The sequence below is a fragment of the Cervus canadensis genome, chromosome 10 (genome assembly GCF_019320065.1).
Source record: "Cervus canadensis isolate Bull #8, Minnesota chromosome 10, ASM1932006v1, whole genome shotgun sequence".
NCBI lineage: Eukaryota > Metazoa > Chordata > Mammalia > Artiodactyla > Cervidae > Cervus > Cervus canadensis.
In genome coordinates, this window is record NC_057395.1 from 61762031 (window position 1) to 61789726 (window position 27696).

The window sequence follows — 27696 nt, forward strand, 5'->3', positions numbered from 1 at the left end:
TACCACACAGGTATGTGGTGAGGACCCAGTAAGGAAATGCATGCACAGTGCTGAGCAGATAACAAACACTCTCTGAATGTACGTTATAATTACTATTGTCATGGTGGTTTTCTGGACAATGCAAGCAAGTAAAGCCTGGTACAGCTTCCAAAGAAACACTCCAAGAAGCACTCGCCAAGCGTCCTCTCTTCTGCAGGAAAGAGGCCAGAGGCTCTCAATGATGGTTTTTAAATAGGACCACAAATTCTTTGACATTCCTTTTTTCAAGAGGTAGAGCCTAAGTCCTCTCCCCTTGAGAGTGGGCTGGGATTAGTGACTCACTTCTAATGAATAGAATAGAGCAAAAATGACAGTATGTGACATCCAAGACTAGGTGATAAGAGGCACAGTGGATTCCTCTCGGTTCTCTCTTCTGTGTCACTCACTTTGGGGGAAGCCAGCCACATTGTCATAATGAGGTGACTATGGTAAGGAACGAGGGCTTCCTGCCAACAGCCATGAGTTAGAAATATTGAAAACAAATCTTCTGATCCCAGTCAAGCCTTCAGATGAGTACAACTGACACCTTGACGATAACCTCATAAAAGATCCTGAGACAGAAACAATCCAGCTTAGCCCCTCTCAAATTTCTAACTCACCGAACTCAAAAGATAATAAATGTTCATTGTTTCAAGCTGCTCAATTTGGGGGTAATTTGTTCTACAATAGTAGATAACCAATAGACTATTTTTTCACCCTATGGTTAAAGGTCTGCTCTTCTCTAAGGAAACGGACTCCAGTCTTCAGTCTGGTCCATCTTGGGACTACAAGGGCCACCACAGGACCCACAGGCCAAGGCACAAACCATAGACACTGGGCCAGGCTGCCTATGTGCTCACAGGCTGTTTATTTATCCAAGAATAAGGAGGAGAGAGAGGCTGAAGAGAACAACCTGATGCCCCAAGGTGGTGGAGCTGAAGGGAGAAATGAATGAAAGGCTTCTCTGTGTCTTGTCGTGGGCCCCAGGTAGCTCCAGCTTCAGGTGGAGCCTTTGGGGACAGTTTAGGGGCCTCTAGGAGGCCCAGGGGTTGTTAGCTGGGGTCAGGATCCCCACAGGGGCACATACTGGGCTCGGAATGGCTTCTGTGTACACAAAATATCTCTCCACAAAAGGCACTGGTCGGGGTGGGGGGAGCTGCAGGGACGCTCCCCTATCACTGGTGGGATCCGCTGTGTCCTGAGCTGAGTCTCTGCCTTCTTGCTCTTCTCCTCTCCCTTCCCTCAGCCCAGCAGCAAGCAGGCAATCAGCGGAGGGCCAGGTCAGGCCATGCGGTGGACACTCCCTCTTCAGGGCTAATGCATCTGACCACCTCTAGGCTAAGAGCCCCAGACGAGTGACCTTGGCCGAGAGGAAGGAGTGGATGATGAACACCATGGTTTTGGGGCACGAATGCAGGTCCAGCTGCTACGGGGTGAACAGAGAGAAGGGTCAGGAGCCCCCCCAGCCTGGCCTCCAGGAGAGCATCACCCCTCGACCCCCTCCACTCACAATCTCGCCTTCAGCGCCCCCGAAGTCCAGGAATAGGAGACTGGCACCATCATCCGAGGACATCTGCAGCTTCTCAAAGGGCTGACGCAGCAGCACGGCTCGGGCCGCACCTGGCTCCGCCGCCCACAGTGTGAAGCCATTGTCGATGTGCACGGACAGACTGCAGGCACGGCCATTCCACGTGCAAGCTGCGGGGAGGGCGTGGGCACGGGCCCTCAGAGACCGCAAGCCCTCCCTCCAGTCCCCACTGGCAGCTCCAAAAGTGGGACTTGAATGCCACCGGGGGTGGGAAGCTCACTGTCTGTCATGCCATTTGTACACCCACCCTGTAGAGAGTCACCCACACTCTAAAACACAGAAGGATGTGTGGGCAGAAAACCTATACCCCACTTCCAGACCCACAGCCAGCAGCACCAAAGGAGGAAAAGGGGATCTTCAACCCTGCCTTGGACAGGAGGCCCACTCTCTGTGAAGGTAGACCCACCAAGCCTGGCCTTTGGAGACCTTAGATGCCTACAGACTTCTTGTCCAGTTAAATGTGAATTTCAGATAGGCAATGGGTAATTTGGACCTCCTTTAACTAAAAAATTATTTGCTGTTTACCTGAAATTCAAATCCAAGTGAGTGCCCTGTACTTTTTCTGGCAACCCTACCCCAAGTGCCACCTCTCATATCCTCACCAGCGGAGTCACAAAACCAGGACAAGAAAACCCCTGGGAAACGAGTCTCACTACCTTCCAGGACACCTGCACATCCAAAACAGAGGGCCCTCGGAGACCCCAAATCCCACTCTTGATCCCCCTCCTGAAGCATCCTAAAGAAGGAAACTTGAATGCCCCTGGGGACAAGCGGCTCATTTCCAGAAAGGCACTCCCAGATCCACCCAGCCCACCTGTCGACACCTCCTGCACACCCTCAGCGGCCCGGTGACAGCCATCCACCAGCTGGCGGGTCCAGGCAGCCAGCTCCTGCGGTGACTCCACGCTGAACAGGTGAGTGTCCACACCGTGGCGCGTGCCCGTGCGCAGGGCAAAAGAGAGCTCTGCATCGTAGGGCACCAAGCCCTTGGAGGGGCCTGAGTGCACCAGCCTGGGGGCAGGGGGCAGAGGGCTAAGCATGAGGCCTCGGGCAGCGGGGAAGTAGTTCCGGGCCAAGGGGACGGTGAGCTGGGAAGGGACCCTGTGACTCCTTTTCCACCCAATGCGGGGAAAGGACGTCCAGACGGTCACTGATGGAGTCACAGGAAACCATCTCCTGCCACCCTCCTCCTGGCCCCCTCAGCTCCAGACACTCTAGCGTCTTCAAACACGCCAAGCACACTCCTGCCTCAGCCCCTCTGCTGTTCCCTCTGCCCAGCACACTTTTCCCTGATTATCTGCATTGCTCTCTCCCTTACCTCCTTCAGACCTTCGCTCAAATGCCAGCTCCTCTGAAAAGCCTTCCCTGACTTTTCTGCCTAAAATGACCCCTCAGGACTTCCCTCGCAGTCCAGTGGTTAAGACTCTGTGCTTCCACCTCAGGGGGCCCAGGTTTGATCCCTGGTTAGGGAACTAAGATCCCACATGCCACACAGTCAAAAAATAAAAATAAAATAGCACTCTCCCCTATCACTCACTAGCCACACTTTTCTTTATGGTACCAGAAATTATACTTACTTTTTACTGTTTCAGTTGGCCTTTGATTGCCTTTTTCTCTAGAATATCATCTAGGGTACAAATGTTTGTCTAGCTTGTTCACCGCTATAGTCCCAGCAACTAAAACAATGCCTGGCACAAAGTAGGTGCTTAGTAAACATTTGTGACCTGAATTAATGAATCACTTGATTAGGTAGAACCTTCATGACCTGCTCATCCCTAGTAGGCAGCAGGCTCCTGACACGTGTGCTGGAACGCAGCCTGGAGTGAGGAGACATGAGCAACAAGGGCCCATGCCTCTCAGCTTGACTCCCACTTTCTGTGTAATCTTGGGCAGTTCACTGCCCCTTTCTGGGCAGCAGACCCCAGGATTCTATACCTTCGCCCTCTTTGGTCCTCACTCCACATGCTTTCTCTTGTAGCTTCAGTTCCCCCTCAGAGCTGTTTCAGTCTCCTACTTGGCAATCCTAAGCAACAGACTCACAGGTTCCCAAGTTTCCTACCCAAGCTCCCTACCTACCCACCCCCACCACCGACACTTTGGACTCAACATCTTGATCCAACCTCCTCTCTTTGCACTCCCACCCCCACTCCTACTGCCCACCCAGACACCAGCTCCAAAACTCCCGTTCATCCATTCATCAGGACACCTCCCTCACCCTCCCCATCTGGCAAGTATGAAGCCTGGTTAATTTTACCACCATGTGTTTTCCAATGCAAATGCGGCCTTTCTTCTCCATCTGCTGCCTCTACCCACCTCCACTGTCTCTCCAGCATAACTGCTCCCATCCCCCTCCTCCAGTATATTTTCTGCATGGCAGCCACACAGATCCTTTTTAAAACAGGACCCGAGGAGACACTTTACTCTCAGGTTAAAACTCTTCTCACTCTGTCTGCCACAGCTCTTCAGATAAAGCTAACAGTCCTTATCCAGGCAACAGAAGCTCTGCAAGATCAGGGCCTGCCAACTCCCTGCCTTATTTCTCTCCCCTTCCCAGACAGAGTCTACACCCTGGTTACAGCACACTCAGAGAGCTCCATGAACCTGTGAGAGCTCTTCATGCTTCTGTCCCTTTGACTATATTGTTCCCTCTGTGTAAGATGCTTTTCCACCCTTCCTTAAATAGCAAATTTCTACCCATCTGCCAAAGTCCAGCTCAAACGTCATCTTCTACCTGAAGCTTTTCCCCACCCTCACCTGCAGGCCAGGTAGAGTTAAGTGGTTCCTACACTCTGCATTGTAAAGGCTGTTCCCAGGCCAGTCTCCTCACCAGGCTGGGTACTCCCTGAAGACAGAGACCTCTGGGGACTGTCTTTCATCTGAACCAAGCAGTACCAGGTTGGACAGAGCAGGTGTCAATGAGTGAGTGACTGATAGGACCTCATATCCTTCTGTTCCAAGTCCCCATTTTACAGATGAGGAAACCAAGGCCCAGACTGGGCAGAGACTCACTTCAGGCCACCTGGAGAATAACTCAGGGTAGAATGGGGCTGGAGTCCCCAGCTTCTGAGGCCCATCTAGAGCATCACCCGCCCCCAAGCTCTGGGTGGGACACACAGTCCTGCCCTACCCGCAGATACCTGGTGGTGATAAGGGGGGCAGTACGCGCCGGCCGGCTCAAGGCCTCACGGGTCTGGGGGAGACAGCTGTAGAGGAGCAGCTCCTTTTCGGTCAGCAGGGCCAAAGTGGGTGCCGTGCCCCCGCTGGGCAGCTGCAGGAGGCAAGGCAGCAGTGAGGCGGGATGGGGAGGGGTGAAGAGAGGTGAGAGGGCCAGGGCGGGGTGAGGCAGTGAGGGGAAACAGGATTGGGAGAGAGGAAGAGAGGGGAGGAGGGGCCCCCGGGCCGGCAGGCACCTGCTCAGTCAGCCAGCCGATCCGCTTGACGTCCTGACTCCCGGCTGTGCTGGTGGCCGACAGCAGCGCCTGCAGCTCATCCTTGACCCGGGGCGTTAGAGTGTTGACCTGGGCTTGGATGGCAGCTGCCCAGGACTTGGCGCTAGCCTCATCCTTGGCCCTCAGGAGGAGGGTGTCCCGGCCATCAGCAGAGCAGATCTCCAGATACCTGCAGGCACAAGTGAGGTAGAGGGGAGGCCCGTCCACTGCACAGGTGCCCAACCCTGAAACCTGAGCCAAGGGACCCCCATCTGCCACAAACCAGAGGAAAGCGCAGGGGATGTCCATGAGAGAATCAGGAGGGACGCTCACTGCAAGGCTCCGGCCACAGTTGGGCCTCATGGGGTTTATCTATCTTATTTATCTTATCTTGGGATAGGAGACTATATCTCTCTCTCCAACACACATATACATACAGGCATATACACACAAACACACACACTCAAACATGTAGTAGTAGTAGTGTTAGTCGCTCCGTCATGTCTGACTCTGAGACCCTATGGACTGTAGCCAGCCAGGCTCCTCTGTCCATGGAATTTTCCAGGCAAGAATACTGGAGCGGGTTGCCATTTCCTACTCCAGGGGATCTTCCCAACCCAGAGAAAGAAGCTGCATCTCCTGCGTCGGCAGGTGGATTCTTTACCACTGAGCCACCAGGGAAGCCCCACTACAAAGCGCACTGTATGGATAAAAAAGAAAAGAAAAAGGCCAGGGAATGGCAAAGGGGAAGGGTGGAGAGACAAAAAGCCACACAGACAAGTGTAAGGGGAAGGTCTCAAGGAGGTCCATGAGGAGACAGTGGCCGGGAGAGGACCTTCAACTGTCCTGTGGGGCTTTAAAGATCCACTCCCCTTTGGCATTTCCATAACCAGTGCAGTGGGGCAGAAACTGGAGAATGGCTCACACATATCCATTCCAATGCCTTCACCTCTGCCTTCCTCCACTACAGATCTCCCCTGCAGCTAGCACTGGCCATCGACTCAATTCTGACTGATGAGATAGAAAGGGAAGTTTTTGGGGATGGTGTCCCTTCCCACCTGAAGCATTCCTAACTGTGGCAGTTAGTTTCCAAAGACAGCCTCTATCAAATTCATCTCTCCCTATATGCACAGTGTACCTCCCTCACCAAGAGGTGAAGCTTAATTTCTCCTCTCCTTGACCTTCTGACTTGGTTTGACAAACAAAATGTGGCAGAAGTGCCATTTTGGCATTCCTAAGCCATCACGAAATCCAACTACCCCAAGGTCACCTACGCTGAGAGGGAAAACAAGCTAGCCACATGGAAAGGCCCTACAAAAAAGAGGAATGCTTAGCCAGCCGCCAGCTGTTCCAACCACCCCTGCTGAGGAAGCAGGCACATAGGTGAAGCAGCTATCTTGGATTTGAAGCCCCTGCAGATGGCACAAGGAACAGAAGAACTACCTGGCTAAGCCAGCCCAGATTACAGAATTGTGAAAAATATCAAACTGCTATCTTCTAAGGCACTAAATTTTAGGCTGGCTGTTTATGCAGCAATAGAACAAAATACCAGGGGAACAATTCCTTTGTCTTTTGCCTTCTTCCTGTCTAGAATATGGACACATGTTTAGAGGTGCAGCCACCAAGCTATTTCCAAGAAGAAGAAAATCCATACTAAAAACATCAGGAGGGGAATTTCCTGCCAGACCAGCCATCAGGACTCCATGCTTTCACTGCCAAGAGGCTGGGTTCAATGCCTGGTCTGGGAACTAGGATACCATAAGCTTCATGGTGCAGCCAAGAAAAATTTTTTTAATACAAATTGTAAAAGATGGCAGAAGAAGAAGCTGGAAGCCTGATGCCTTGAGGGTATTCTTGGCCATCAATAGCAGCCTAAAGAGCTGACTGCTGGGTTTCTTTTTTATGTATGTATGTATGTATTTTTGGCTGTACTGGGTCTTCATGACTTTGCACTGGTTTTCTCTCTTAATTGTGGCAGGCAGGCGCGACTCTTCGTTGTGGTGCTCAGGTTTCTCATGGCGGTGCTTCTTGTTGCGGAGCACAGGCTCGAGGCACATGGGCTTCAGTGGTTGCAGCACCAGTACTCACTAGTTGCAGTACACAGGCTTAGTTGCTCCACAGCATGTGGAATTCTCCTGGACCAGGGATGGAACCCAGGTCCCCACGTCTCCGGCTTTGGCAGACGTATTCTTATCCATGGTGCCACCAGGGAAGTCTTGGACTTCTTTTTAAACATGTGGAAAATTAACTCCTCATTTTTTTTTTAACTCCTCATTTATTAAGCCATTGCTTGTTGGGGTTTCTGATGCTTGCAGACCAATGTAGTCTTAACACTAAGTAAAAGTTCAAAACATTTTTCATTATGCTTTGGTTACCGAATGGTGTTCCTTTGACTGGGATATTGTGCTGACATGGAACCCCAGTTATATTCAAGTTACACATGTGTGCACAGGTCAAGCACATGTACATAAATGCATATACATATGGATATTAACACAAATACATGCAAACACACATGCACAAATCTACATCCCTGCCCGTGCAAATGTTCACATATACACACAAACACTTGCATTTACATGCCATCCACACGTACACATACATAGAAATACAGGTACACACATGCTTCAGGTGATGTCTGGGATCAGGCTGGGAACCACAACTAACCTAAAGTTCTATGAGTCGCAGGAAGGACTGATACCACCTCACCTTCACCCAACACAAAAGGCCCCTTAGTGGAGCACCTGTAAGTAACCTGTGAATCACTAGTTCTTGCTTCATGGAGGAGGCTGGGGCTAGGGCATCAAGCAGGGACAGGAGGTCTGAATGCTGAACATTAATCAGACCCCCCTGGCCAATTTGGGCATTGACTGGGCATTAAACCTCAGCTTTAATTAGTACCCAGAGCACAGGCCTTTTACCCCCACCCCTATACTGCACACCTCATTCGATCAACATGGACCGCATTCACCACTGTCATCACTCAGGGAGCTTCTGAAGCTGAGAGGGCTACCTGGAATGAGGCGAGCTCCATTCCCTTCCTGGCTGTGTGATCTTGGGCAGGTTACTTCCTCCCTCTGTCCTCATCTATAATAGCGGGGTGAAACAATAGGACTTTGCTCATAGAGCTGCTGTGAGAGTTAAATTCAATTGTGCATGATAAGCACTCAGTAATGTTGGCTAGTATCTATCTTATCGTCAATGTTAAGGGCTGCTCAGATGTGAGGGATGGTAACCTTCCATGGCCCTGAGTGAAAGTTACTAGGTATCTTGGAACCTCGGCAGAGTTGGAAGAGACTTGAGGGGATCACTGAGTCTGATATCCTTATTTCATAACGGAGAATCTAAAGGTTAGTGAGGAAAAGGGCCTAGTTCAAGGAGAACCAAGACTGGAATCCAGGGCTCCTCAGCAGGCCAAGTTCCTCCTCAGATGTGAACTACCCAGAGGAAGAAGAGAGAGGAAAAGCACACCATCATCCCCATAACGTCACTCTTGTATCCATTCAACAAACATTTCTTAAGCACCTACTACATTCGGGCATTGTGCTTGTCACTTGCAACACAAGGGATCTTTCCTTTGGCCCCACCACCTAACATGAGGGCATGTCTGTCTGAGTCGCCCCCTATGCTAGGCTTACCTGGTCTCTGGGTCTGTAGGGGTGCACCTCCTTGAGACATATGCCATCTTCAAGGACATGTGTTTGGCATCACGGAGGTCCCGGGGTAGGGGGCCAGGGGAGGAAGGCTGCCGCTGAAGGGGTGAGGCAGGAGGCGAGTCCCAGCCAACCGAGGTCCCGCTGGCAGAGTTCTTGAAATATGGTGAGACCTCTTTCATGTACTTGACTGGTTAGGGGAGAGGTCAGCAGTTACCACCATGACGTGGGCTCCCATGTAGCACATGTAACAATTGTCACTAATTCATTAAATTTTAGTTTATGTCCACTTCCCTTCCCTGGTGGCTCAGATGATAAAGAATCTGCCCGCAATGCAGGAAACCCAGGTTGGATCCCTGGGACAGGAAGATCCTCTGGAGAAGGGAATGACTATCAACTCCAGTATTCTTTGTTTGTTTGTTTGTTTGTTTGTTTTCAACTCCAGTATTCTTGCCTGGAGAATTCCATGGACAAAGGAGTCTGACAGGCTACAGTCCTTGGGGTCACAAAGAGTTGGATACAACTAAGGAACTAACACACACATTTTCACATCACTATCCTCCACTAGGCTAAAGTTTTTGACAGGGCTGCATGGTAGAAAAGTCTGGATGCAGGGCAACATTCATTCTTTCACCTTTCTTATTCATAGACCCATGACCACCTGGTGGACTACATTTCACAGCCTCCTTTGCAGCTAGGTATGGCCACATGACTAAGTTCTAACCCCGTAAGTTTAAGTGTTTAGAGTTTCAAAACGGCTGCTTGAAGAGAATGGGCAACAACTGCAACAAGGCAGTGAGCAAGCGCCAGGACAGGAGTCAGGAGATAGAACTGCTCTGCCACTGTTTTTTTTGTTTTTTGGGTTTGTTTGTTTTTTTTTTTTTTTGGCTTCTCTGGGTCTTAGTTGTAGCATGTAGATCTAGCTCCCTGACCAGGGACCGAACCTGGGCCCCCTGCACTGGGAGCTCAGAGTCTTAGCCACTGGACCACCAGGGAAGTCCCTCTGCCACTGTTTGCCTCTCTCTCTTCAGTCTTCTCATCTGCTAAAAGGAGGGGCTGCATGGGATAGTCCTGTGGTGGAAGCTGCCAATTTTCCTCCAAAATAGTGATAACCCTTCAACTTAAGACTTCAGTTTCCAGGTTCCCTTGCAGCTACAGGGCCCACGTGACCAAGTCTGGCCAATAGGATGAGAACAAAAGAGATGTGTTCGGCTACCAAGTTCTGCCAATTAAAAAAAGGGGCATACCCTTCCTTTCCCTGCCTTTTCCCCTGGCACAGTTGAGCTGGCTAAAACACAGACTGGTGGAGCACCATCTTGACCAGGAGAACATGAGCCACACTCCCAAAGGCTGACCAATAAAACAGAAGTAAATGGATGCTGAGACTTTGAAGATGCCACATCAGACTTGAACTGCTACCTAAGAAAGCAAAGAGCTTCTATTATATTTGTGCCTATACTTAGTCCTTCAGTCTGACTCTTTGCGACCCCATGGACTGTAGCCCACCAGGCTCCTCTGTCCATGGTATTTCCCAGGCAAGAATCCTGGAGTGGGTTGCCATTTCCTTCTCCAGGGAATCCTTCCAACTCAGGACCCAACCTACATCTCCTGCACCGGCAGGTGGATTCCTTACCTCTGAGCCACCTGGTAAGTCCATGCTAGCCATTATCAAGTCATTAAAGCTGATTGATAATAAAATATTTTGGTCCCTCTTACTCTATCAATTAGTTGGGTTTGGCTACAAATAATAGAATATATGATACTAGTGCCTTAAGCAAGAAAAATATTTATGATTTCATGTGACAAGAAGTCTAGAGGAAAGCAATTTCAGGGTTGGTTCAGTGACTCAATGACATTGGATCCCGGACAGGCATCCCTACCATTCTCCTGGCCTTCCCCTCATGACCACAGGATGGCTGCAACAGAGCCAAGCCGATGATTCCTCACATGACAAAACCAGGAAGGAAGGAGATAGGCAGCAAAAGGACTGTCAACTCATACCTCCCTCTTAACAGAGAGGTAAATACTTCCATGAAACCTTATATTTCATTGGCCCAACTGGACTGGTCCAACTGCATGCCAACTTCTAGCACAATCATTAGTAAGAGAGAGTAGTCATGATTGATTTAGACCAATCACAAGTCAGCCTCTGGGGCTGACTGAACATTAAAGTGAAAGTCACTCAATTATGTTCGACTCTTTGCAGCCCCATGGACTGTAGCCTGCAAGGCTCCTCTGTCCACAGAATTCTCCAGGCCAGAATACTGGAGTGGGTAGCTGTTCCCTTCTCCAGGGGATCTTCACAAGCCAGGGATCGAACCCATGTCTCCCACACTGCAGACAGATTCTTTACTGTCTGAGTCACCAAGGAATCCCTGGGGCTGAGCATATTCCCACCCAATTAAATCAGGCTCTGGTAGCATAGAAGAAGGGGAAATGGTCGAAAGGCAGGCAACCAAGGTGTCCACCACATCCGACCCAGTATCTGGACTGTCTCCAATTCTGATGAGCAGCAGTCTCCTTGTCTCTGAAATGAGCTACTAGGAGGACAGTGTATATGTCAAGGTGGTTGAAAGTCTTGCCCAAGGGACTTCCCTAGTGGTCCAGTGGCTAAGACTCAGCACTTCCAATGCAGGGGGCCTGGGTTTGATCCCGGTCAGGGTACTAGCTCCCACATGCTGCAAGTAAGACCTGGTGCAGCCAAATAAATAAATAATTTTTTTTTTAATGTCTTGCCCAAGCACTGGTCTCTCTTCTCCCAGTCAGGCTGTCCCCTCAGCTGCCCTACTGAAGAATGCCTATGCCCACTAGCCTTGGGCTGTCCTCTTCTCAGACACCTCTACCTCCACGGCCATCTAGTCTGTTGGCCATCTGATGCCTGCATTCAAAGCCCAGTCGGTATGCTCTGGCTGTGAGTGGACAGACCAGGAAGTAGGGAGAAGTTCTTGGCCCAGCTCCCTGGAAGAACCAGATAAGAAGTTATTTCTGTCACAAGAGACTGCTCAGATAGGATCCAAGGTAAACAAGGGTGAAAGTGAGAGGGACAGTGTTGGAGAAGAAGTTATGTTGAAAACAAGAGCAGAGTTTTTTTTGAAAGAACCAAGCCTAGGTCTAAAGACTGGGAACTAAGGCTAAAAATGACTCATCCTCACCATTACAGCAATAACTTACCCCAGGACTATGTCTCAAGGGGCAATAGAGGTGGAACACATCATAGCCTCTCTTCAGTTAAACCATTTTTTAAAAAAATCTACCTTTTTTTCCTCCTTGCTAACAGAACCCTGAGCTCTAAAGGCTGGGCTTCTCCCCAGCCCAGAGGGAAAATCTTAATTGGTTAAAGCTAATCATGATCATTCCATCCTTCTTACTTGTGATTGGCCTAGAAAGGGGCAGATAATACAATTCTGTCCAATGAGCTGTGAAGGAAAATATACTCCCTTCCCTTCCTCTCCTCTAGCCTTTAGAAGTTGCTGGAAAGCAGGAAGTTTGTTCTAAAGCAATGATAGTCACTTTGACCACAGAATTGGGGTCCACACATTGAGGAATGTGAGGCCTTAAATTGAGTTAATCTACCCTGGAGCCATGCTGACTTTAGGTATTCCGGAAGAAAACCTATTTTCTTCAATGTTTAAACCTCTTTGAATAGGGTTCCTGTTACTTGCAGACAAAAGCATCCTAACTAATACAGCACACACCCATCCCCCACCCCCACTCAGGGTGCAACTGATATATCTCCCTACTATATTTAGCTATGCTCCTCCCCTGCTTAAAGCCATGCTCTGGCTCTCTGCACTCTTCATCCAACTTCAAGGTTTTCCAGGACCTGGGCCCTGACTACCTTGCTGGCTTCACCTGCAGCCACATCTAGCCCTCTAATCCAATCATCCTGGCCTGCTCAGAGCTCTCAGATGGTGTAGGAGCTTCCAAACACCTTTGAAAATTCAGTGTCCCCTGCACAGAATGACCTTAGTACATGGTTAGGGGACAGGTACTCTCAGACTTGAATTCCAGCTCTGTCTAGCTGTGTGGCCATTGTTGTTGCTGTTTAGTTGTTAAGTCGAGTCCGATTCTTCTGCGACCCCATGGACTGTAGCCCACCAGGCTCCTCTGTCCATGGGATTTCCCAGGCAAGAATACTGGAGTGGATTGCCATTTCCTCCTCCAGGGGATCTTCCCAACCCAGGGACTGAACCCACATCTCCTGCATTAGCAGGTGGATTCTTTACCACTGAGCCAGCAGGGAAGCCCCTGAACAAGGTAATTCACCTCCCTGGCCCTCAATCTGAATAACAATGTATACTCATTAATTAATTAAATGAGATGATGTAAAACACTTGACACAGGTTCTGCCCACACTCCTTAGAACTCTGCTGTGCTTCTGTGTGGTGGGGTTTTCTCTCTCACCAAACTGGGAGCTCCTAGAGAACAACAGAAGGGGCTTCCCTGCTGGCTCAGATGCTAAACAATCTGCCTATAGGAGACCTGGGTCCGATCCCTGGGTCGGGAAGATTCCCTGGAGGAGGGAATGGCAACCCACTCCAGTATTCTTGTCTGGAGAATTCCATGGACTGAGGAGTCTGGCAGGCTACAGTCCATGGGGTCACAAAGAATCAGACCCAACCGAGCAACACACACACAAAGAAGACACAAATGGCGTTTGATTCGAATTCAAGAGTCAGTGTTCTGTGAATGGAGAAGTGAATGCCAGGACAGAAAAGGTTTATTCAACAAGGAGAAGTTGCCACAGCCCAGGAGGTCCCAGCTCAGCCCAGACATTGCCCCTCAAGAAAACCTTCCCAGATGCCCACTAGATCCTGCACACCCACCACCTCTGCAGGTCCCTAGACCCCACTTCCCTATATGTCCATGTGGGAATCTGTGTCCTTTTCCAGGCTGAGAACACTGGGGGGCAGGGACCTTGACTGACTGGTCTCTGTATCCCTAGAATTCAGCAGGGATCTCTGACGCTATGCGCTCAGCAAATGGACGTTTGTCAGTTTTGAAACCAGAGAAACTGCTTGAGGCCTTGCTCGCTCAGGCCATCCTGGAAGTGGGTCCTACTTCTCCTTGCCCACAGGAACACACTATAAATGGACAGCACAGCAGCTGATGTCTGAAACAGGGCTGGCATTTCACAAACCAACCGGCCTGTCCCAGGGTGGGGGTGGGGTCCCGAAGGCCCCAGAGTGTGGCCGTAAATAGCCCAGCTCTGAGGTCTCCTCCCTGCCTCTGATTTCTGAGTCACCCTCCCAAGCAGGGCGGGGCTGCCCAAAGGCAGTGGCCTAGAGAGCTGAGAGCAAGAACGTGGCCCTGTGGCAAGGATTCTTTGAGCCTCCAAGTATAGACCCAGTTGGTGTCCACACCCTCTCCAGCCAAACCTCTGGCCCAGGAACCTGGTAAATAGTGATACTTGGGCCCATCCTCCTCAGGGAAGCAGAAACAGACACATACAGGACACCCTGCCCTTTCCAGAGGCCCCGATTCCCAACTCTGCCAAGGAGAGAAGCCAGCACTAACCCCAAGGAGCCAGGAATAGATTCCACAAGAAACACAAGGAACTGGGAGTTCCCTGGTAGCCTAGTAGATAGGATTCTGGGCTTTCACTTCTGTGGCCCGGGTTCAATCCCTGGTCGGGGAACTGAGATCCCGCAAGACACATGACATGCCAAAAAAAAAAAAGTAAAGAAACACAAGGAAGAGAGACAAGGCAGGACCCTTTGCCTGGCCCATGACAATTGGAAGGGAACCTATGTGTTGCAGAGAGAAGCGGATAAATCCATCTGGCTCAACACAGCACACCCAGTGCGTATCCTGGTGCTCAATAAAGGTGTATGACTGAATGTCTTGGTTTTGAGTCTTGGCTCAAGCATGTCCTCTAAGCTCAGATTGTTCCTTGTCTGTTCAGTGGGTGATCACTTACTTGCCCCTGCCTGAAATTACATGATCTATCCACTTGCTCACTGTCAACGCCGCTCTCCCCCATACAAAATGTAGGTTCCACGAGGGCAGGGGCCTGTTTTCTTTATTTATTAGGATATCCCCAGCATCTAGAATAGTACCTGACATATCCAGGTAATCAATAAATAAGAAATACATTAAATAAACAAATATTGACAATCCTGAGGCTTCACAGGCTAGAGACATTGAATTGGGCTCTCAAGTGATGCAGGCTTGTGTTTAACTTCCCTGTTCTGTGACTTTGAATAAGTGACTTGACTTCTGTAAACCTCCATTTCTGCATCTTTAAAATGAAAATAAAATATATCTATCTCCTAGCATACTGAGATCCAACACTTGTAAAGCACTTTGCCCTGCCTGGCCTAGAACAGGTCTTCAACAAATTGTAATGTGGTCAGTTATTATTTCTGCTGCTGTTCTTAGTATGACAGTATAAGATGAACACAGGTGACAGACAAAGATTTCTTTCTTTTTTTTTTCCAGACAAAGATTTCAGTCCAAGTCCTGTCACTTGCATTCTGGCCTTGGCAAGTCCTGAGGTCTCTGTGAGCCTCAGTTTGCCTGCCTATATAATTGGCACTGATATGCCAGTTCTCTGAGTAGGGCATTGTGAGGATTCAAGTCCAGGCTGCCCACCTGTCCACTCAGGATGTTGTGACATCCCTTGGGAAGGGATGACCTTTGAGGTCCTGTTAGTCCAGCAAGGCTGGACTATAAATAGTTCCCAGTCATTGGCAGGCCCTGCAGCAGAGCTGCCTGGATTCCCTGGGGCAATACTCTGGGGCATAAAATCTCACCTTCCACACCCTTGTACAGTCTCTCCAACTCTTTGCGACCCTATAGGCTGTAGCCTGCTAGGCTCCTCTATCCATGGGATTCTCCAGGCAAGAATACTGGAGTGGGTTGCCATGCCCTCCTCCAGGGGATCTTCCCAACCCAGGGATCGAACCCCCATCTCTTATGTCTCCTGCATTGGCAGGCGAATTCTTTACCACTAGTGCCACTTGGGAAGCCCTATATGTGCAGTATAAGAGGCACCATCTATCACACACAAACGTGTTGAACTTGCAGTACCCTTTCCTCTTCAGATAAAGGAATCCTCTTCAGATAAATGTTCACAGGTGCACAAAGGGGTCATGACACCATTGTCTATAATGCAGGAAGCTAGAAACAACATGAATTCCTTGAATATGGTCTTGCTAAATACAAGAAGTGAGTTCCTTGGCAGATCACTCAGTCCTGTTCACAGATCTATCCCCAGTGCCTACATTGAGTCTTGGCACAGAACAGGGGCTCAATATATATTGGGTAAATGAACGTCTGAATCCCAATAATGGGATATTGCGCAACCATTAAAGAGAATGAAACAGAGCTACATGAGCTGAGTTGGAAAGAGGTCCTCAACTTGCTCAATGATAAAAACAAATATGGCCCCGCCGCGCGTCGGGACCAGGGTCCGGTGCGGAGAGCCCTTCGTCCCGGGACACGGGGCGCGGCCGGAAAGGCGGCCGCCCCCTCGCCCGTCACGCACCGCACGTTCGTGGGGAACCTGGTGCTAAACCATTCGTAGACGACCTGCTTCTGGGTCGGGGTTTCGTACGTAGCAGAGCAGCTCCCTCGCTGCGATCTATTGAAAGTCAGCCCTCGACACAAGGGTTTGTCGCTCCGGCCGGCCGCCCGCCGGCGGGCCCGGGCGTTGTGGTGGGCCGTGCCACCCTCGCTCTTTTCCCTCCGCGGGCTCTGCCTCTCCCCCGGGGCGGTCGAGGGGCCGCCGTCCTCCACGGAGCTGGGGGATGGGGGGAGCGGGTCGAGGAGAGGGAGAAGAGGGGGGCGCCCCTGACGGCGCCTCCCGGCCTCGGGGTGCTGCGCCCTCCTCCGATTCCCCGCCGCGGGCCCTGGCCCCGCGGGCTGGGACGGGGGACGGGGGACGGGGGGAGAGGCGTGGCGCGGACGAGAGTCTGGGGGCGCCGCAGGGCGGCCCCGCTGTCCCCTTTCCCGGGGGGGCGAGCGGGACCGGGGGTCTGGTGGCTGTCACCTCCGTGCGCGCACGTGTCCCTTCCCTCTGGTCCTGGGGGGCAGGGAGAGGGAAGATGACGGCACGTGGGTACTCGCGGGGCCCTTGCGCTCTTTCCTTCCCACTAATAAAAAAAAAAAAAAAAAAAGGAAAAAAAAAAAAGAAAGAAAAACAAATATGGAAACTTCTCTCTGGAAGTGTGTGAAAATATTAGCCATGGGTAACATTAATCTATGAGAAGATAATCGCTCTGCACTTTCCTGGGATTTTTTAATTTGTGTTTAGTCACTTAGTCCTGTCCGACTCTTTGCGACCCCATGAACTGTAACCTGCCAAGCTCTTCTGTCCAGAGAATCCACCAGGCAAGAATACTGGAGTGGGTTGCCATTTCCTTCTCCATTCTTTAATTTAAGTGTATATTATTTTTGACATTTTTTAAATTCTATTTTTCAAAAATATACCACATTCCAAACCATCTTAGCCAGGATTCAAAGACAAGGGCCTCATCAACTCAGGAAGCCTACTAGGATCTTAGCAGTGGGAGAAAGAAGCACTTACTGAGCATCTACTATATACCAAGCATGAAAGCTCAAATCTCACTAACACATCATCACTTAATCACACCAATTCAATGAGACTGATGCATTGTTAAACTGTTCTATTTAACAGTTGAATAAATTGAATAAACTGAGTCTCACGGATGACATGGCTTGCAGTGCAGGATAAACATTTAAGAACATGGGCTTTGACATCTGACAGATCTAACTTCAAATTCCATCTCTGCCTCTGTATGACTTTGGGCAAGTAGCTTCACCTCTACAAGTTTCAATGTTCTTATCTGTACAATGAGATGAATGATGTACCTTGAATCATAGCAGTGGCTTTGAGGCTCCAATGAGATAACATACAGAATTAGAATGAGATAACATACAGAATAACATATTTAGCATAGTATCCAGGACATTGTAGGTGCTCAATAAACAGCAGACATACCATCACTATTATTAACATTCTTATCATTACTGTTATAAATCCCTCCACTACCATCAGCAACCAGCTCATATTGTTAATGGAGGCAAAACCTGCCTCCAGAGTCCCACAAGCATTTTAATCAAAGATCCAAGGAACAGGCCAGAGCTGGATTAAGCCAAGTTTTGTCTGTGGGGAATCATATGGCCCTAAGCCATGTATGTGCGCAGCCAAATTAATGTTTTCTTGAGAACAATGGTTAGAACAACAGGTATTTGCAGTCATGGGGGGGACCAGACAAGGGCTCCATTCACACCTCTGTTCCCAGGACAAGAGTCCCTCAGGCACCTCTCAGGCACAGCTACACTCACCTAAACTGAGCAGGGTGACCTCAGAATAGCTGCATCAGTTAACAACATCCCACTTTTGACAGCAGGGATATATGGAGCCAAATTTCAGGCAGGATATCTGGCAGTACTCATCTGCCAGAGGACGGGCTGGCAGGGACCTGGTTGTGGAGTTCTGAGGACTCATAATGGAAACTCTCAGGAGTCAGTCAAACCCAGCATGAGCCTGGACCCCCCTTTTAAACATTTAGGAAAGTCAACTGCAATTGAGGAGGTTAAAGGCAAAGTAGAAAGAGTCAGAGATGTCACCTCCTAGGGATCACTTCCCCCAAACTCACCAGCATCTAGGCTGGGCGCCAGGCCTGGGGATCTGAGACAAACTACACATGATTCCTGCCCTCAGAGACCTTCAAGTTTACTGGAGAAAACAAAAATTGCTGCTGCTGATACGATGATGACAAAGGTTGACATTGATCAAATGCTTACCGTGTGGAAGACACTGTGCCATAAACTTCAAATGCACTGTCTCATCCTTTTAAATAGCAAACAAAATAAACATAAATGAGTGCCTACTTATGCACACTGGCCTCAGCACATAACACACATTATTTCTTAATCGTGCAAGGCAGGGTCAACAGTGGCCTCTGCAATCAGAGAAACCTAGGTTTGAATTCTTTGTTGTTGTTGTTGTTGTTGTACCGCATAGCATGCAGGATCTTAGTTCCTTGATCAGGGACTAAACTCCTGCCCTTTGCAATGAAAGCACAGAGTCTTAACTACCAGAATGCCAGGGAAGTCCTTAGGTCTGAATTCCAATTTAGTCCTAACTGAGTCTGCCAATTTATTGGTTGTATGACTTGAAGGAAGTTACTTATTTTTAGCAAATCTTGGTGACTTTATCTGTAAAATGGGGATTATAGCAATTCCTACTATTCTTTGTATTTTTATGTACATACTATTCTCTGCCGTATCTTTTAAAAGCCTGATATTTATGTGAGGTGAACCTTCTCTTCTTTGTACAAAGTACTAAAATTGACTTTATTCATTTTTGCCCTTTAGAATTATCTTTTAATGCATCAAAGGCTCCCAGTTGCCAGCCTTGCTGGGGAGCTGTGGAGGGAGTGGAGGCATTTGGCCGTCCCTCCTTTTCCCCCAGGCACAGTCTCCAAGGGCCTGGCTCCAGATACTTGGACACAATGGCCCTCTCTAAGAAGCAGACAGACAAGTACTGGCTGCCAGTTTGGGCCCAGACTCTGGTCACAAACACATCCCTGTAGCTGAGAATTGGCTCAAGACACTTGTGCAAAATCCTGACCTCACAGAAGAAAAGGTCCAGAAAGCAGGCTGGGGTTGCTGAGCCCATTAGGCCGGGGATATAGGGTTCTGGCTGGCAACAGCAGTTTGCCAGTGACATCTTTCCTTCTAGGAGGTTCTCAGGGAGCTCTGTACCCACCAAGCCCTAGACCTCAGGGAAGATGCCATGCTACCCTGCCAAGTTCACATCCAAAGGATAGGCCATGGCTCCTTAGAAAGTGAAAGTGGAAATCACTCAATCGTGTCCGACTCTTTGCGACCCCATGGGGTATGCAGTCCCTGGAATTCTCCAGACCCGAATTCTGGAGTGGGTAGCCTTTCCTTTCTCCAGGGGATCTTTCCAACCCAGGGATTGAACCCAGGTCTCCTGCATTGCAGGCAGATTCTTTACCAGCTGAGCCACAAGGGAAGCCCAAGAATGCTGGAGTGGGTAGCCTATCCCTTCTCCAGCGGATCTTCCCAACCCAGGAATCGAGCCCAGGTCTCCTGCATTGCAGGTGGATTCTTTACCAACTGAGCTATCAGGGAAGCCCCTGGCTCCTTGGAGGTGGCCTTAAGAAGTGGGATGAGGGCAGGGAAGTTCTGAACAATGTGATCACTGACTGGGTGCTGGGGAGGAACCTAGGCCCAGAGAGGCTTCTAGGAGCTCTGGCTCCAGACTGGGGCAGCTGCCTGTTCTCCACAAACTCCCCCAAGTCTCAAGGACCAGCCTCAACCCAGCATCTTAGCTTCCTCACATCTTCCAGGCTCTTCAGATCACCTGTGCAATTCAAAGATTCTTGACCCCAGTTCTCACCCCCAGCCCTTTGCTGCCTTGGGTGGAATTATCTTCTTCTATAAGGCTATTGGAGAGCAGCTGAGACAGATTTCAGCTAAGAACAACCTGGGGCGGGGCGGTGGGGGGGGTGGGGGAATGGGAAACAAACTAACAAGAAGGCTACAATATCAATTGCATGCCTGCGTGCTCAGTCATGTCCATCTCTTTGTGACCCTATGGACTGCAGCCTGCCAGGCTCCTCTGTCCATGGGATTCTCCAGGCAAGAATACTGGAGTGGGTTGCCATGCCCTTATCCAGGGGATCTTCCTGACCCAGGGATCAAAGCCTCAGCCTCCTGAGGCTTCTGCATAGGTGGTTTCTTTAATGCTGAGCCAATTGGGAAGCCCCACAACCTCAAGACTCTTCTTTTATCCAAGCCTCCTTAGGTCAAACCACCATGATCTCCCTTCTGCTCATGGCCCCAACCTCCTTGCTGCCATTCTTTTTTTCTTTTAATATTTATTTATTTATTTGGCTGCCTTGGATCTTAATTGGGGCCCACTGAATCTTCACCGCATCGCGAGGGATCTTTCATTTCGGTGCATAGACTCTGTTGTTGCAGCACGCAGGCTCAGTAGTTGCCGCGCACAGGTTAGTTGCTCCGGGCATGTGGGATCTTAATTCCCCGACCAGGGATTGAACCCACATCCCCTGCATTGGAAGGTGGATTTTTAACCACTGGACTGCCAGGGAAGTCCCTCCTTGCTGCCATTCTGCATCTATTGTTGCCTCCATCCAAACCAAGTTGATGCTGTAAAGCCCAAAGCTGACCATGTGAGCACCTGCTGAAAAACCCTTGAAACAGCTCTGTTTTCCTCCAAATTCCTTTAGCCTGGCACTCAAGGCCCTGCAGGATCTGTCAATCTGAATAGCCTCCTCTTTATCCACCCGCTTCCTCATACCTAAGCTTGGATAAAGCTGAATTACTTCCCAGGCAGTTCCCCCAAGTAAGTCAAGTCATTTCACCCTTCCCTTTTGCTCAGACAACTTCCATTCCTGGAATGGCCTTTCTCTACCCCATTCCCACCTCTGCTTATTGTTCATAAGATGCCAGCATCCCTCCTCCAGGAAGTCTTTCCTGACCACTTAGAGAGAGGAGACCACTGCTTCCTCCGACCTCTGGGCAGACTCCATCTCAGCACCCATGCCAAGATGGTGATCTGGTAGGTTTGCTTAGCTATCTGCTCCATGAGACAGAGTCCCCTTGAAACCGCTGAGTAGGGCAGTATGAAGGGAGGAGGAGAGAAAGAGAAAGCAGGAGAGTGCTTTCATCCAAAAGGGAGGAAAAATACGCGAAGATTATAAACAACTTTATGCCAAGAAATTTGGCAGCTTAAATGAAATGGACAAATTCTTTGTAAGACATAAACTACCAAAACACAATCAAGGAAAACATAGAGCATCTAAATTGTCTTATTAAAGACATTAAAATCGTGACTTCCCTGGCGATCCAGTGGTTAGGACTCTGCACTTCCACTGCAGGGGGCCTGGCTTTGATCCCTGGTCAGGGAACTAAGCTCTCATATGTTACAAAGTGTGGCAAAAAAAAAAAATAATAAACTTTTCTGTAAAGGTAGCTTCCCTGGAGACTGCTACCAAACATTTAAGCAGGAAATAATACCAATTCTATGTAAATATGATGGGACAGGAGAGGAGTCACTAACAGAAAAAAGTGAAAATGTTAGTCTGACTCTTTGCAACCCCATGGACTGTAGCCTGCCAGGCTCCTCTGTCCATGGAATTCTCCAGGCAAGAAAACAGGAGTGGGTAGCCATCCCCTTCTCCAGCCTACTATGTGCCAAATGCTATGCTGGGCAAGAGGCAGGCCAGGCTCCACCCAGCAGCTTGCAGCAGGGCTTGCCAAGGAAAGATCTTGCCCAGTGAAAAGTTTTAGAGAACACAAGTGCCGGAGACCCTCCGTCCTGGGATGGTACATATACTGTATCTCTTCCCTACTCTGTCGGCACTAAACATTGCAAATCAATTCCAGCTCCTTTCTGCTGCTGAGTTCAGATAAGACTTCCCAATCTTTCCAAATATGGAACTCCCAGGAGCCACCAAGGAAACTGACACTCAGAAGGAAAGCTGTTGGACATCTCTGATCTAGCTTAACCCCAGCAGATATGAGAACTGAGGCCCAGAGAAGATGAGGGTCTTGCCCAAGGCTAGATTAATTACAGAGCAGACAAGATTGTAGATGCTGATTTTTTAATGGCTTGTGTGGAGTCAGTTCCCTCACTCAGTCATGTCCAACTCTTTGCGACCCCATGGACTGCAGCACACCAGGCTTTCCTGTCCATTACCAACTCCCGGAGCTTGCTCCAACTCATGTCCATCAAGTCAGTGATGCCATCCAACCACCTCATCCTCTGTCATCCCATTTTTAGACAGTGTTCATATTTTGTCCCCCCATTCAATAGTGGGCTCTTTTAGGCAGGCCATGGGTCCGGTTTAACTTCTACCCCAATGCTCTGCACATCGGGTACATAGTAGGTCTCTGGAAAGGCATCTTGGCTTTAATGAGGAAGGAATGGAGTGAATGAGGTAGACAAAGGTTTGGGTATTAGCCCTGATACCAGGAAATGCTTCAAATGTCTAACACTCAAAGACACTACCGTTTCAGAATGATCCACGCTAAGAACCCAGAAAGAGACATTCTCTACCTAAGATGAGGAGGGGAGGGGGACCTCAGTGTGGATTAGAGACATCTCTACAGTAGAAATTTTACCATCTATGAACTAAATTTTCAAACAGCAGAGACTAAAAGAGCTTTTCAAGTCAACTGAAATATGACATTTTGATGAATTTCAACTATTTCAAACTGCATTACTGGCTATAAATATCAAAGTGATGAGGCATGTGGGAAGAAAGTCTCCTATATCTATCTCCTTTATGTGTGATCTCGTTATTTAACTTTGCTGTTAAAATGTGATTGATATCCTTAAGCTTTCAGGGATCAATCCTTCAGAGTCAGCTTTAAGTGTATATTTAAAATTGCAACAGCAGTATTTGAATAGACACACAGTACATTTAAATAAATAATAAAATGTAAAAATAAAATAAAACAAAATGAGAGAGAATCGAGGTCAGGGCCATAAGAATGCCAAAGATCACCCAGGGATCCAGAGCCTGTTGGTTTCTGTGGCCTCTTGGAGACCTCTTTGGCAACCTATCAGGACCTAGGCCTGGCTCAGTGCAGCAGCTTCGCTGGCCATGGCATTCTCCATCAGCCCCCGCCACCTCCCTGTGCCTGTTCTGGGCCAGGAGCCAAAGACACATTCCTCGGGCCCCCATGGCTTCCGGAATTGACAGAGTAGAATTTGACGAAAGGGCTGAGCAAAGCAGAAACCTCCTGACAGAGATGGCAAAAGGCAGAAGCAGGACCACCCCAGCAAGAGACTATAACAAGTGAAGGGAAACTGAGGCTGGGAGAAAGCAAAGGTCTCATCTAAGACCACACAGTGAGGGGAGAGTGGCAGGGAGCCACCAAGTTTCCCTCTCCTCCAAAACATATTCCTCTTGGATCCTAGCTGGAAGTAGCCAGTGTCCTGCTATATAAAGGCCAAGTACCCTCCCAAGGCAGAATGGGTCGCAGGGTTCTAGGGCCCCTGGGTGATAGGAGGATTCAGAGTTGAGAGCTCCCCTGGTTTCTCAGGCAAGATTCTAAGTCTTCCCTGCCCCAGTCCCCACCCGTTTCCTCCCTTGTGTCACTCATCGAGTGGCAGTTCCTACCATGGACCTTTCATCCTAGTCCCACAACCCAGCAAGGCAGAAGTTATATCCCTGCCCTACCCTTAGAAAACTAAGGCTAAGGGAAATGAAGTGACTCATCCAAGGTCAAACAGCTAGGGAGTGGGAAAGAGGAAATGAAGTCCAGATCTGTCTGGCTCTGAAGCAGCTCTATCTCTACCACACCAATTTCTCAAGGCAGGTTTCCAAGCTGTTTCTGTTTTCAACTCTGCCCACCTCCCAGACCCCACTGCTTGAGGCCTGGGGGGTGGTAGGGAAGAACTGAACACCCCTGGGGTCCCCAGTGCTTACCTTCCAGCACCACCTCTTTGCCTGTCTTCTTCAGGACTTGCACCGCTTCGTCATGGGTGGCAGAGGAAAGGTCCTCCCCATTCACAGACAGGATGGCATCCCCCACGAAGAGGGCCTCCGTCTGGTCGGCTGCCAGCCCCTTGAAGATCTTGGAGATGAGAATAGGCATCTTGTTCTCTCGGCCCCCTGGACAAGCACAGAAAGAGGAAGAAACTGAGGCAGACACTCCAACACTTGCGAGTCGCAACAAGGCAAAATTATTTCTGAAGGTCTCCCACTGTGTCCAGCCCAGTACTGGGAAAGCGGCAGTGCAGTGCAAAGAGAATCTCAGAAAAGAGCCTTAGAAGTTTGGGGCACTAATGATACCTAAAAGGTATTTTCTAAATTTATAATGTTATAATGGATCTTTTGGTTAAGTGCTTTGGGTGGTCACCAATGTTTGAAAAACTTACAAGATGCTTCAATAACTTCTTCTTATTTTGGATTTTAAGTGAGTTTCCCATAATGGGGGAACCCACTGATAACTTCTAATCGAGAATAAAGATCGTCAGTTACTGCTATGGCCACAAAGCTAAAAGCTTCACAACCTAGGTCTCAGGCTAGAAACCAGGGCTTTAAAGTCTAGAGATTTCAAAAGCCTATCTGAATTGCATCTCTGATGCAAAAAGACCAAAAAAAAAAATCAAATATTAATACATTTTACCATATTGCTTTATTTCTAAGCTCTTGAAATGTCCTTTTAAAATAATAAACAGTAATAACAGTTCACATTAGCTCCACATACCAAGTGCCAAGCACCATGCTAAATGCTTTCAATCTTGTCTCATTGCATCTTCACAACACCCAATCACACAGGCATGCTCAGATTCCTATTGGGAAGGCTGAAGTGTGGAGAGAAACCCCTTGCCCAAGGTCACCCAGCTAATTAGTGGCAAAGCCAATATCTGAACCTAGGTCTCCTGGCTCCAGAACCAACACTCTTAACCCTCTGGTAGGCTGCAAGTCAGGCCCTCAGATACCACACTATTGCTCCATCCTCAAAGATGAGGAACAAGTGGCCCAGGGAGAGGAGGTCATAATTTCAAGGTCACTCAACAAACTGGTGGCAGAAGTAGGACTGGAATGCCTCTCTAGACCCCATAGGCCCAGCAGTTTGCTCACTGCAGTGCAGAGAGCTTGAAGCCTAGGAAAGGAAGGAGTTTCTATTTATATTGAGTTGGCCAAATGTTCATTTGAGTTTTTCTAAAAGATGATATGGAAAACCCCGAATGAACTTTTTGTCCAACCCAGTATCTATCTGCCCTCTTCCACCTGAAACTAGGGACTTCAGGTCAGTTTGAATCCATGGCCATTCCTCGATGCCTAGGGCTGGGCTGGACCCTAAAGGAAAGGTCAACACAGCAACAGGAGTCCAGTCTCCACACATGGAGAATTGAATGGAGCTGGTATTCCTCCTGACACCTCCTAAACTTCCCTTTACCCCCACCTGGGAGTATGAAGCTAGGGAGTAACTTTCTGTGACCTTGAAAAATCCTCTTCCTCTCCAAGACTCAGTTTGTCTATCTGCAAAATGGGATGCTATATGAACATTAAGTTCCTTCCTGCTTTAACACAGAGTGTACAATTTCTGCATTGATCTGTTGCCCTATCCCACGCTGGTGTTTGAGAGCAAAACAGGTGTCCACTCCCTGGCTTTCTCATTACCCCTCTTTCAGATCCCTTTGGTTGGTTGCATGTAAGTTTGCCCTTCCCTGGGGAAAAATCGACTTCTCTGAGCACTCTTTAGTGGCTTGATAATTGAGGTTCAAATCCCAGCTCTGTCACTCACTGACTGTGATCCTAGGAAAATCATTTTACTTTTCCAAGTTTCAATCTCCTCACCTGCTAAATGAAGATTATATGTCCTATCTTTTAGTACTTGTTGCCAGGATGAAATGGATCCTGAGCCTAGAGTACTGGGCCTAGCACTCGGCACACAGTGGTAGCCAAGTCACCAGCATCCCCACGCCCTCAGGAAGGAATGGTGAACGCACTTTGGGAGTCTTTCCTGACCTTTATTTTCCCTCTCATCTAACAGCAATAACTATCTAGGCACCTATTATGTGTTGGCAGAGTGAGTATTTTGGACACCTATTTTCATAGAAACATCCCAATTCTATCATTACTCTCATTATATAGTTGAGGAAACTCAGGTCCAGAGATGGGAAAGGGCTTCCCAGGTGGCACTAGCAGTAAAGAACCCGCTTGCCAATGCAGCAGACATGAGAGACGTGGGTTTGATCCCTGGGTCGGGAAGATCCCTGCAGGAGGAAATGGCAACCCAGTGTCTTTGCCTGGAGAATCCCATCGACAGAGGAACCTACCAAGCTACAGTCCATAGGATCTTAACACACAAGTTCACACAGGTGATTCTGGACTTCACTCTGGGTTGCACCTTAAAGAAAGCTGTCAGTACTGGGGGCTGAAAGCCCATCTCAATCCTGTGATGATGGACAATTAGGACTCTTCACCTACATAAACAGGCCTGCTAGGTCCTCAGATTTCCAGGTCCTTTCCGGTCCCCTGTCTGTGAGCCCAGTCCAGTTGGCACCTCCACCTAGTCGCCATCCCAGCCATGCTTCCTACTCCAGGCCTTACCCCTCCTTCCCTTCTACTTTGACTGTATCTTGAAGACTTCCTCCTTTCCCTAGCAGCACCCCAGGCCTCAGTCTCCCTTCTCTACCCTTTGCTTTCCTGGGGTCATTCTTGTCCTTGATGCCCATGCAACTCCTGAGAGGCAATCAATCTCAGACCTCTTTGCCTCGGCAGACAACTCCCCACCGACCTGTCCTTGGTGTGCCCCCAAAGCCGTCCACACCTGTGCCTTCTGACTGAGACCTCAAAGCTCTCTTCAACCTTGGTGCTCTGGTGCCCTCGGTTCTGTCCTCCCAGACGTCGTTAGCCCGGACAGAAGTCCACCAACTCCACGTCCTCAATACGCTTCCAGCCCCCGCGATCCCTGCGCCTTAGCGGTCCCACAGACACCAAGACCCGTGCCCTCGGCGCCCCCGCGCCCACCTTTGATGCTGATACCCAGCCCGCCGGCGTCGGCCTTGCGCACCGTCACGCGGCGCGGCTGGAGCAGCAGCGCCTCCGGCAGCGGCGGGGACGCGGCGCCCGGCTCGGCGGCGCCGTTGAGCTGCGCGGGCTCCGGCTCCCGCTGGGCACCGGGCTCCGGTCCGGGCTCGCCGTCGGCGGGGCTCACGGTCAGCGCGTCCTCCTCTAGACTGAGCAGCACCCGCTGCCACCGCTCGCCGCCAGCCCCCGAGCCTGCCCCGGCGCGCAGTTCCAGCAGCCCGGTGCGCGGGGCGCGCCTGCCTGACGCCATCTTCGCCTCCGAGCCCCCGGGCCGCCGCGCTTGCCCTGCCCCCGCAGTGCCCGGCCTGCTCCGACCCAGCGCCCAGAGCTGAGGGCAGCGGGGGCCCAGCCGGGCGAGCCGCCACCCTACCCCAGGCCGCTGGGGGTGGAGCCTCGGTGGGCGGGGCTGTGTTGGGGTGTGGCTAACAGCG

At 49.7% G+C, this 27696-nt stretch overlaps 1 protein-coding gene across 1 annotated transcript; it reads right to left on the bottom strand.

Moving 5' to 3' along the window:
* Positions 1-857: 857 nt before the first annotated feature.
* On the bottom strand, positions 858-27657 carry SNTA1 (syntrophin alpha 1). The gene is made up of 8 exons (XM_043478481.1): positions 27206-27657; positions 24149-24334; positions 8673-8877; positions 5017-5224; positions 4744-4874; positions 2421-2617; positions 1529-1716; positions 858-1444 (listed from the first exon to the last, which is right to left on the bottom strand). Exons 1-8 carry the CDS (start codon positions 27513-27515, stop codon positions 1352-1354), a joined length of 1518 nt encoding a protein of 505 aa, XP_043334416.1. The 5' UTR covers positions 27516-27657; the 3' UTR covers positions 858-1351.
* Between the last annotated feature and the right edge of the window lie 39 nt (positions 27658-27696).